The 12,167-nt window shown below is 42.9% G+C and overlaps 2 protein-coding genes across 3 annotated transcripts in view; both read left to right on the top strand.

Moving 5' to 3' along the window:
- wls (Wnt ligand secretion mediator) overlaps positions 1-12,167 on the top strand; it is a 29,630-nt gene that overhangs the window by 11,714 nt on the left and 5,749 nt on the right. Inside the window, exons 6-7 of one of the 2 annotated variants that reach the window (XM_004570564.6) lie at positions 1,590-1,758; positions 2,516-2,635. In XM_004570564.6, the coding sequence (XP_004570621.1) occupies positions 1,590-1,758; positions 2,516-2,635 (289 nt within the window). The remainder of the gene's footprint in view (positions 1-1,589; positions 1,759-2,515; positions 2,636-12,167) is intronic. The other variant, XM_004570565.6, reaches the window with a different exon arrangement.
- Positions 3,568-11,621, top strand: LOC143413608 (uncharacterized). The gene is made up of 2 exons (XM_076876865.1): positions 3,568-4,701; positions 4,949-11,621. The coding sequence occupies exon 2, from the start codon at positions 6,717-6,719 to the stop codon at positions 10,227-10,229; it is 3,513 nt and encodes a 1,170-aa protein (XP_076732980.1). The 5' UTR covers positions 3,568-4,701; positions 4,949-6,716; the 3' UTR covers positions 10,230-11,621.

Raw genomic sequence — 12,167 nt, 5'->3', positions numbered from 1 at the left:
AAACAAATGATAATGTTGATGGTTGCTCACATCTATTGCCTGACATACTCAAATGCACTTAAGAAATAATTCATATTATTAGTTACACCTGTACTTTTCATGCTGTCCCATGTTAAGTAGGGGAAAAAAAGTCTGCCACTTCAGTTTTACAAACTTGACCCTAACCCTTTGACTTTTTTCACACATGCGGGCGTATGCAGGTCCCAGTTCTCCTGCCTGTGTCGATGGTGCCCTGGACACATTCCATACATACCGGTCTAATGTGGTTTCACTTTGTTCACTTTGCAGAACTTTCTGGCGTCAAATTGCTTAGAATGTGTATCAGATTACTTCTCTTGCCCACAGTGTTATCATAAAGTGTTTGTACCCATCTATCTTCTGTAGCTCTGTTTTGCCTTCTTATCTGTCTAGTTACAGTATTTGTTTTATCAGCTGGTCACATGCAGGGACCTGTTGCAATTTGCTAAAAAGATGAGCCTAATTTTTCTCTGTGGCGATTGTTCTCAGTTCACTGGACTCTAGATTTCATGAAACAGATATTCAAGGTCTAGCAGTAATGAGGCTGTTTAGGTAAAATACATGATTTAGAAACGCATAAGTCAAGCTTCTGTGGGAACATGCTGTGGTTGTAGCTGAATGGGTAAGTTAATCAATGTCCTGAAGTCTAGTAAGCCTGGTTAAGTAAATGCTCAGCCTAAAACAAAAAATGTATGTGTGTGTAACAGTTTTAGTCCAGATACAGAAGTTTATACTTTTTCTTTTTTTAAAGTTTTTTTTTAAAAGTAACAAATAATACTTGTTGGGATGTAACTTTATAAAAATAAAAACACACTTCAGGATGAGAATGTCTCACTATGATAAAGATGATCCAGATCACTTGGAACAGCCAACCTCAGAAGGCAGTAAATCCCACTGGGAGTCCTACTTCCCCAGTCTTTAATTCAAATTCAATGAAATGTTCAATGAAACTTCATTTATATGCCACCATATTCGATGCGTCAAATGAAAACCAGGCTAGTTCAAACTGTTTTTTTTTCCCCTTCTTTCCTAAAAAATTCAAAATTTTTCAATAAACATGCAAAAAATAGATTAATTCAATCTTCTATTATATTAATTTTAACATGAAGATGTCAAACTGTGTCCATTCAAAAAAATCAACACAACAGGCTAAAGATGGAAACGACTCCAGCATGACTGCGGTGGAGAGGGGTGGGAGGTGCGGGAGGTGCAGCGGTTGATTGCTGACTGGGAAGGTCAGCAATCAACCGCTCATAGCCCAGAGGTTTGCGAGACAAGAATTTGGGTCAAAATGATGTTTATTTAATTTTTATACATTAGAAAGTGTTAAGTACAAAACACTCCCCCCCCACACCCCCACCCCCACACACACACACATAGTTTTGAGAGAAATCTATAGACCGCGGAGTTTAGATAATAAACACTGGAAATATCGGAAAGTCCAGTTCTTAGCTGAAATAACCGGTTTACATCTTTTGGTGGCTTTTCCTACGCTGAGTCACATATTATTACATAAGTCATCAAAGTAGGTAATGTTGAATTTATGGTTGTTGTTTTTTTTGCTTTCCTAGGGTAATCTTGGCTCTAGGAATCTCCATGACATTCATCAACATCCCAGTGGAGTGGTTTTCTGTTGGCTTCAACTGGACATGGATGCTGCTTTTTGGAGACATCAGGCAGGGCATCTTCTACTCGATGCTGCTCTCCTTCTGGATCATCTTCTGCGGGGAGCACCTCATGGTACTGTACAAAGCTCCATTTACTTTGGTCTTGTGCATGGTTTTTCTGACTCGCTATTGATCTTACTTACAGTTTCTTAATCTCACTTTTATTTAAGTATCCTGAATTATGGTGTTTGAATGAAAGGATGATCGGGCTCGGATAAAAGCAAGGACTGCATGCATGCTCAGGAGAATGCCTCAGCTACTGCACACTGTCTTCTCTTTCTCACTCCAGCCCCCATATTGATATAGGAAAATGCAGAGCACCATGCACTTGCATGTGTAATCACAGAGGACTTGTGCAGATTATTGTTTCTTGATCCTACTCTATGCTTTCTCAGTGTAAAGGTGTATTTATTTTGAAGTACATCTTGCATCTCCATATTCATCACTTGCAAGACTTGACTCTTAATTTATATAATTTCCTTATTTCTCAGTTTAATTAAATAATAATATATTTTTTTGAGTGAGTGTTCATCTTAAAGAAGACCCTTAACAGCTAAACAGAGAACTGTTAACTGAAAGCTAGAGAACAAGCAAATATGACAGATGTGAAGAGTTCAATTCAGTGTTTCATTATATGCATATTTGTTTGGGTTTGTTTTCAGTAATGTCAAAAAAACCCACATGGTTCTCATGACTTAAAGCTTTGTTCTTTGAATAAGGACAATAAAACTTGAGTCTTGTCATGGGTTCATGTTAAAAACCTACACGTCACACTATAAAGTTTGGAAAAGTGGTTTTGCCCATTTTATCTTGTTGTCATTTTTGTCCAGGAAACACAGTTCTTTGAAACATTGGTTCTGGGCAGAGAAGAACTGAAGATGTGTGATCTCTGTGTACCAGCCATCAAAATCTTCCCTGAATTTTGCTGTCATCCCACAAAAGAATCGCAGGTCATTTTTATCTGACGTCTGTAATCTGGCCTGGATTGAGGCAGTCACGGAGATGATCAGACATCAGCTTTTTTTTTGGTCACCTGAACACAGTGACCATTGTCTTGATGAGCTCCATGTCTGCCTCAGACAGGTTCATCGTCTCTTTGTCCCGCCTCAACTCTCTGGACTGTAGCACAGCAGGCTTTTCTCCTGTTGGCTGGCTGGCTCTGCTCCACTTGTTTTCGTTGGCATGCTAAAGCCTCTGCAGCAATGTCACATCTCTACCTGACACACCTGAGCTTGTACGTGGTGTGGTTCCATGGCCTGTTCTTAAACCTGGTTGCTTGTTCTCAAGGTTTTGCTCTGTACAACCTGTTTATTCTGTTCATTATCTAATTTTGCTTTATGTTAATGTGTAAAAGTTCAAGACAGTTTTGCATGACAGCCGTGATCTGTGCTTGAGCTGATATGATTAACAATGTATGCACAATCACTGTATTTTTCAAATGGGTTTTATCAGATGTTAATAGAAGGGAACATCATATTTTAAAAGTCCCCTGTTGGATCAGAGACTGGTACATTTTACATGTGTGATGCAGATGTTCAGTTGCTCTTGTGAGATCAAAAGCTGACATTTATGGCACTTCATACATTTGAGGCTGTGTTTGTGTAGGGCTCATGTACTTCCCACCTTGTCATACAACAGTATTGTTCCTCCCATTGACAGATGACTTTGGTGAGACTACTAGAGAAGTTTTATCCCAGTACCCGCCCACTTTGCATAAACAAAGTGTGTGTGTGTGTGTGTGTGTGTGTGTGTGTGTGTGTGTGTGTGTGTGTGTGTGTGTGTGTATTAATTGCACTGTAACACGTAGAGACGCCAGCAAATCACTATACAATGCTAAAGTGTTTGATCATGTTGTTACAAATTTGAACGACAGTCTTAAAAAATTCCATACATTAGACAGGTGTGCTTATTATGTTGCCAAACAACTTCCAAATCCTTGGTGTTGGTCTCTGCAGATATCACAGACTTTATTAATTACACTTGTCCTTTTCGTGCTATTACTCATCCAAGTATCTGCTGCACAAAAGTTTATTAGATCTCTCCCTGTCAACATCTAATAGACACACCTTTTGGCATCATTTATAACCTCTGGTGTGTATTAACTCTGAACTCTTTCAGCTTGGTCAACTTGTGCTGAATATTAAACTTCAGTCCTTTCCCAATGCTTTCTTTCTGGATTCAAGTAGCTTACTACCGTAACTACTTGAAGACATTCACGTCGTCTCCTTAAAGCTCTTCTTGTGGCATGATACAGCAGGATCTCTTCATGTAAAGCAGCATGATGAGCCTTTTGGGTCCTTCTGCAGAGAAGTCTCAATATTATGATGGTGCCTGTTGATATTTTCATCTTCGTCTTAATCCTGGGTACAGTGTCTGGACAGAAGTATTGAGGAACACCTCTTAATCTTTGAATTCAGGTGTTTTCAGCTCAGTTGCCACAGTTGTATAAAATTAAGCACCTAGCCAGTCAGTCTGCCTTTACAAACATTTGTCAAAAATGGGTCATTCTAAAGTGCTCACTGAATTTGGGTGTGGTTATGTAATAGGATGCCAGTGTTGTAGCTCAATCTGTTTTTAATTTTTCCCTCCTTGACATTCAGTGATCAACTGTCAGTGGTATTATTGCACTTTAAGTGTTTAGGAACCATAAAGGTGCTAGAGTGGTTACAGTGTGAGGTTATGGAGTGCTGAGGCACAAGTTGTGTCGCCAAGTCACAAAACTATGCTGGATAACTGCACAGGTCCAAATATCCTCTAGAATTAATCTTTAATCTGAGTAATTTATCACAGTGCTATTTCAGTAGTTACGTCTAAAATTGTTTTACTGTTATGGCATGCATAGGTTCTTTCTCTTCAGCACCCTCTGCTGGTCATAGTGGAAATACTCACCAGCTTTTATTTTGGTGGGGTTTTTCTGTGTTCCTGTGGGTAGAGGAAACAGGAAGCTGGTCGCTTGTTAGCCTGCAGAATATGTTGTTGCTCTTTAAAACGTTTCTGCCTTGGAGAGTTATTGCTTGTGAGTATTAATGTACAACATGTTTACAAGTTTATTTGGTGCATTTCTATTACATAGATTTGTTTAGAAACCAGTTATTTCATGTGCTATGTTTATCTTTGAGGAAGCTAAACTCGCTAAGTTGTATTGTGATCAATACTGAGTCGCTGTTGATTACACATACTATATAACAGTATAATTCATATCCTAGAAGTGTGTGTAAAGAGGAAAAGACATCTTGTGACATTTACTTTGTGTTTGTTTTTAGTTTTACGGGAAGAAAAGGATGTCAATCATTGAACTACTGACGAAGTAAAAAGCCTTAAACTTACTTCCGCCTCCAATGTTCATTGGAACCGTTAGCTGTCTGTCAAGTTGGGCAAAGGGACGCACAATAAGGACAGAACAGTAAAAAAGCAGCTTCTCAGCAGGCAGAGATAATCAAAGACAGCAACTTCGTCTGCCAGCACGTCTCATCTCTACTACTGCTTACGCTTGCCACACAGCAGCATTGTGGGATGGAGGACACACAAGTCACAAAAGAAATAACGCAGCTGTCGGCTCTAGAGACCAGGTCAGTGGCCTCTATAGCATCGAGTGGATCATCAGCCAGTCGAGCCGCTGCTGCAGCTCGTGCTAAACTGGAGGCAGCTCGCGCACGAGCTGATTATGCCAAAATAGAGTCAGAAATGATGATTGAAAAGGCTCGCATAGAGGCCAAATTGAACACTTTACAGTATGAAAAGGAGGTAGCAGCAGCTATGGCTGAAGCCAGCATCCTTGAGGTTGCAGCAGAGGAGTCTGTCAAAACTGAAAGGAAACCAGCCTTTGAAGAGACTGCTGAAAGGACACGGCAGTATGTGGAGCAGCATCTACAGCCAACCGAGAGTGCTAAACCAGAGGAAGAGCATAGAGAGTCAACTGTTCATGAGCTGAAGCCCACGATTCAACCCAGGCAAAGCTTTGGTACTCCATATGTTGAATCTCACTTGTTCAAAATGAGAAACAAAGCCATTCCAACATCAGGGCTATCTCAGGAACCAAAGTCTGGTATTTATCCCCACTCAACACCGCACCCACCAGAGAGCACAAGGGAAAGGTCGCCTGATTGAGTCATACCTCAACTCCTACCAGATGGCGGTGCTCAGGTGGGTGATATAGCAAGGTACTTGGCACGGAGGGATCTTATTAATGCTGGTCTCACAAAGTTTGATGACTGCCCTGAAAATTACTGGGCGTGGAAATCCTCCTTTCTGAATGCAATCAGTGGACTAAAACTCAGCCCCAGTGAGGAGTTGGACCTCCTTATTAAATGGCTAGGGCACGACTCAGCACGGCATGTGAAAAGAATAAAGACAGTGCATGTCTGTCGTCCTGAAGTTGGACTGGACAAAGCCTGGGAGCGTTTGGAGGAATGTTTTGGCTCTCCAGAGATAATTGAAAAAACACTGTTCGACAGGCTTACAAACTTCCCAAAGGTCAGTAGCAAAGATCCTGTTAAGCTGAGAGAGCTTAGTGACCTGCTGCAAGAGGTTGAGGCAGCAAAATCAGAGGGTTATCTCCCAGGGCTAAGCTATCTTGACACTGCACGTGGTGTCGCTCCAATTGTGGACAAGTTACCACACAATATCCAGGAAAAGTGGCTCTCTCAGGGTTTTAGGTATAAAGTTGACCATAGTGTCATTTTTCCGCCATTTTCCTTTCTCTGTGACTTTGTCTGCAGAGAGGCACAAGCCCGCAATGATCCAGGCTTCAGGCTCTTAGCATCTACAACAGACCACTTTAGATCAGATACTACAGTGAGGAAGACCTATAAGAGTTTGGTCTCTGCTCACAAGACGGAAATATCACAGGGGAAAGCTGGCCAAGACAGCGTGAGAGAGCAAACCTGTGATGTGGAAAGGCAGTGCCCTATTCATAAAAAGCCACATCCCCTCAAGCGCTGCAGAGGGTTTCGCAATAAACCCATTGAGGAGCGTAAGACCTTCCTCAAGGACAATGGTATCTGTTTTAGATGCTGTTCTTCCACTAGTCACATGGCCAAGAACTGTAGCACAACAATCAAGTGTACAGAATGTGAAAGCAGGAATCATATCTCTGCCCTTCATCCAGGACCACCTCCTGCAACTCTCTTTGGTCATGGCGGGGAGGGCACAGAAGAGACAACTCAGCCTGCTATAACATCGACTTGTACCGAAGTATGTGGAGAAGCTCAGAGAGGAAGATCCTGTTCTAAGATCTGCTTGGTAAAGGTTTTCCCAAAAGCGCAGCCAGAGCGAGTGACAAAGGCTTATGTCGTGCTCGATGATCAGAGTAATCGGTCACTTGCCAGGTCAGAGTTTTTTGATGTTTATGGCATAGAGGGGTCAGAGTCTCCATTCACATTTCGTACATGTGCGGGAACAACAGAAATGATGGGTAGAAGAGCTACAGGCTTTGTAGTGGAGTCACTAGACGGAGCCACATCAGTCACGCTGCCGACAATAATTGAATGTAATAACATTCCGAGTAACAGAGCTGAGATACCTACCCCTGAGGTGGCAGCAGAACATGCTCATCTAAGGCCAATAGCCCATCTCATCCCACCACTCGATCACAAAGCTGAGATCCTCCTTTTACTTGGACGTGACCTACTTAGTGTCCACAAAGCGAGGCAGCATAGAAACGGTCCTCACAATGCCCCATATGCACAGAAACTGGACCTGGGATGGGTCATCATTGGTGACGTCTGTTTAGGTGATGCTCATAAGCCTGCAGCTGTGGATGCCTATCACACTAATGTGCTTGAGAACAATCGCCCATCCTATTTCAGACCATGTCCAAATATGGTTCATATCAAAGAGAATTATGGGTCCAAGTCTGAGCGTAAAGCCTTCCCTACCACCAAAACACCTATAGTTAAGGCATGCACTCTTGGAAGCACCATCTATGATACATCCGAGGACGATAACAAAATCGGCCTTTCTATTGAAGACAAACTGTTCCTAGAGGTCATGAAGAGAGAGATGTTCATAGATGACAGCAACAGCTGGGTGGCGCCACTTCCATTTAAGGGACCTCGCCAGTGGCTGCCCAACAATCGCGACCAGGCCGTCAAACGCTTATCCTCTCTTCAGCGCACCCTTGAAAAAAGGCCTGAAATGAAGAGGCATTTCTTTGCTTTCATGCAGAACATATTTGATCGTGACCATGCTGAACTGGCTCCTCCACTTGAGGTGGACAAGGAGTGCTGGTACTTACCTACGTTTGGGGTGTACCATCCTCAGAAGCCGGATCAGATCAGGGTTGTGTTTGACTCAAGTGCAAAGTGCCATGGCGTCTCTCTCAATGATGTTCTCCTCTCTGGACCTGACCTCAATAATAGCTTATTGGGAGTATTGTTGAGGTTCAGACGTGAAACTGTTGCAGTAACCGCTGACATTGAACAGATGTTTCACAGTTTCATTGTAAGAGAGGACCATCGAAACTATTTGCGCTTCCTCTGGCATGAAGACAACAATCCTGCCAATGACATCTGTGAGTATCAAATGAAGGTTCACGTGTTTGGCAACAGCCCCTCACCATCCGTAGCTATATACGGCCTTCGATGTGCAGCAGCTCATGGTGAAGAGGAATTCGGATCAGATGCACGACGCTTCATTAAGAGGGAGTTCTACGTTGACGATGCGCTTATGTCAAGGCCCACAGCCAGTGAATCTATTGATCTAATGAAGAGAGCACAGGAAATGCTTGCCACATCTAACCTTCGCCTGCATAAAATAGCATCAAACAGCTCTGAGGTTCTTGATGCGTTTTCTCCAGATGACCGTGCAAAGGGGCTTAAAGAGCTAAATCTGGAGACTGATGTGACACCTACACAGCGAAGTCTTGGTCTGATATGGGACCTAAAGAAAGACGCCTTTACCTTTCGAGTAGCAGAGACAGTGAAGCCCTTTACAAAGAGAGGTGTCTTAGCTACAATCAATGGTCTTTTTGATCCCTTAGGATTTGCTTCACCGGTTACAATCCAGGGAAAGATGCTGCTGAGAGAACTTTCAAGTGAGGCCCTAGACTGGGACACTCCACTGCCTAGAGAAAGGGAGGCCGAGTGGGATACATGGAAAGAATCTCTTGTCGATCTCAAGAATGTACATATTCCAAGGACCTACGCTTCTGCTACGATGTCAACAGCAATCAGAAAAGAGTTACACATCTTTTCAGATGCCTCCACTAAAGCCATTGCAGCAGTTGCTTTCCTAAAGACCACTGGCGAAAATCAGAACCATCAGGTGGGCTTCGTTCTAGGGAAAGCAAAATTGGCCCCACAATCTGCTCATACAATTCCAAGACTGGAATTGGGAGCTGCTGTTTTAGCTGCAGAGCTTGCTGAAGTCATCACAAGTGAACTGGACCTAAATCTTGAGGCAGTTGAATTCTACACAGACAGTCGTGTGGTTTTAGGCTATATAAGCAACCAGACGAAGAGGTTCTATGTATATGTTGGCAACAGGGTGCAGCGAATCAGGAGGATTTCAGGACCAAAACAATGGCACTATGTCCCTACGAGCTCTAACCCTGCTGACATAGGCACACGCTCGGTGCCTACCGCCATGCTTGGTGACAGTGCCTGGCTTAAAGGACCTGCCTTCTTGTTACAAGCTAGTGTTACAAGAGAAGCTGAAACCTATGACCTTGTGGACCCCGAGTTGGATGATGAAATACGCAGCTTTGTCACTCACACGAGTAATGATGGGTCTCTGCTTGGATCGCAAAGGTTCAGACGTTTTTCCTCTTTGAAGAAACTCCTCAAGGCCCTTAGTTTGCTCATTCATATTGCAAAGGTCTTCAAGAGCAAAGATGAAGGTCCCTCTTGCAGTTCATGGCATCATTGCAAACAGTCTCGCACAGCAGAGGAACTGACAAAGGCTGAGATTGTCGTCATCAAAAGTGTGCAGAAGGAAATGTTTGAGGAGGAACTTGCCTGTATTGCTAATGGTAAAGACATACCAAAACACAGCTCTTTACAAAAACTCAATCCCTACTGTGATGATGAAGGACTCTTGAGGATAGGTGGAAGGCTCAAACACGCCAACATCGACTACAAGGAGAAACATCCTCTCATTATTCCAGGTGGTAGCCATGTTGCCAAGTTGATAGTAGAACACCATCACCAGCGAGTAATGCATCAGGGACGGGTGTTCACAGAAGGTGCAGTCCGTACTGCTGGATATTGGATTACAGGAGCAAGGAGGCTAATCAAACAGATTATCCACAACTGTATCACCTGCAACAGACTTAGGAAGAAAGCAACTGAGCAAAGAATGGCAGATCTGCCTTCTGATCGTATCAGCACCGAACCTCCTTTCACCTTCGTGGGTTTGGATGTATTTGGCCCTTGGTCTGTGGTCACAAGGCGCACAAGAGGAGGCCAGGCAAATAGCAGAAGGTGGGCTGTTCTTTTTACGTGTCTTAGCACACGTGCTGTGCACATTGAACTGATTGAGTCGATGGACGCATCAAGTTTCATCAATTCCCTGCATCGATTCTTCAGTTTGAGAGGGCAGAGATAACAGCCATCATTAATGCTAGACCTTTGTCTCCTATCACAACAGATCCTGACACACCCTTCCTGTTGACACCTTCCATGCTTCTCACTCAGAAGGTGTGCACTCCTCTTCCCCCTCTGGGAAATTTTATTGAGAAAGATCTCCATCGACAGCAGTGGAGGCAAGTTCAACACCTTGCAAACACATTTTGGACCAGATGGAGACGGGAGTACTTAGGGACACTGCAAAGCCGGAACAAGTGGCAACGTAACCATACAAACCTCAAGGTGGGAGATTTGGTGCTCATCAAAGACGCACAAGCGAGGCGGAATGAATGGCCAATGGGACTTGTCAACCAGATCTTCCCGGATAAGGATGGCAGGGTCAGGAAGATTGAAGTGAGGGTCTCGAGAAATGGAACTATGTCAGAGACCTGTGTCAGAGACAGTGTTATTGATGTCCCCAAAGGACTGAGAAGTATGTGTGTCATGATGGTAAACATTGTATTCAGATATAATCTGTAAAATCTTGCAGTTTATGATGTTTCAGTTGGTTCATAATGGTATTTTACAATACCAGACGGGGAGTGTTATGGCATGCATAGGTTCTTTCTCTTCAGCACCCTCTGCTGGTCATAGTGGAAATACTCACCAGCTTTTATTTTGGTGGGGTTTTTCTGTGTTCCTGTGGGTAGAGGAAACAGGAAGCTGGTCGCTTGTTAGCCTGCAGAATATGTTGTTGCTCTTTAAAACGTTTCTGCCTTGGAGAGTTATTGCTTGTGAGTATTAATGTACAACATGTTTACAAGTTTATTTGGTGCATTTCTATTACATAGATTTGTTTAGAAACCAGTTATTTCATGTGCTATGTTTATCTTTGAGGAAGCTAAACTCGCTAAGTTGTATTGTGATCAATACTGAGTCGCTGTTGATTACACATACTATATAACAGTATAGTTCATATCCTAGAAGTGTGTGTAAAGAGGAAAAGACATCTTGTGACATTTACTTTGTGTTTGTTTTTAGTTTGACATCCTTTTCTTCCCGTAAATCATTGAACTACTGACGAAGTAAAAAGCCTTAAACTTACTTCCGCCTCCAATGTTCATTGGAACCGTTAGCTGTCTGTCAAGTTGGGCAAAGGGACGCACAATAAGGACAGAACATTTACTAACAAATCAAAGAATCTGTATTTCTGTGTGTCCTTCACCTGTCTGTCACAAATCTACCTCACACTCACTGAATGTACTGCTAATGTTGTTCGGATGAAATATTTGGTATTTTTCCTATTTCTTGGAAATCAATGGATGGAGCCTGTTTCTCCTGTGAACAGGCATCATCAAATGTGAGATGTCACAGGTCAGAGAATTTTGCAACTACTGAAGCTTGATTTACAGTGGGGCAAAAAAGTATTTAGTCAGCCACCGATTGTGCAAGTTCCCCCACCTAAAATGATGACAGAGGTCAGTAATTTGCACCAGAGGTACACTTCAACTGTGAGAGACAGAATGTGGAAAAAAAAATCCATGAATCTACATGGTAGGATTTGTAAAGAATTTATTCGTAAATCAGGGTGGAAAATAAGTATTTGGTCAATAACAAAAATACAACTCAATACTTTGTAACATAACCTTTGTTGGCAATAACAGAGGTCAAACGTTTACTATAGGTCTTTACCAGGTTTGCACACACAGTAGCTGGTATTTTGGCCCATTCCTCCATGCAGATCTTCTCGAGAGCAGTGATGTTTTGGGGCTGTCGCCGAGCAACACGGACTTTCAACTCCCGCCACAGATTTTCTATGGGGTTGAGGTCTGGAGACTGGCTAGGCCACTCCAGGACTTTCAAATGCTTCTTACGGAGCCACTCCTTTGTTGCCCGGGCGGTGTGCTTTGGATCATTGTCATGTTGGAAGACCCAGCCTCATTTCATCTTCAAAGTTCCCACTGATGGAAGGAGGTTT

The sequence above is a fragment of the Maylandia zebra genome, linkage group LG18 (genome assembly GCF_041146795.1).
Source record: "Maylandia zebra isolate NMK-2024a linkage group LG18, Mzebra_GT3a, whole genome shotgun sequence".
NCBI classification, from domain to species: Eukaryota; Metazoa; Chordata; class Actinopteri; order Cichliformes; family Cichlidae; genus Maylandia; species Maylandia zebra.
This window is presented reverse-complemented; position numbering and strand designations above follow the sequence as displayed.

Coding starts and splice junctions, on each gene's coding strand:
- LOC143413608 (XM_076876865.1), top strand. CDS start 6,717: ATGGCCAAGAACTGTAGCACAACAATCAAGTGTACAGAATGTGAAAGC.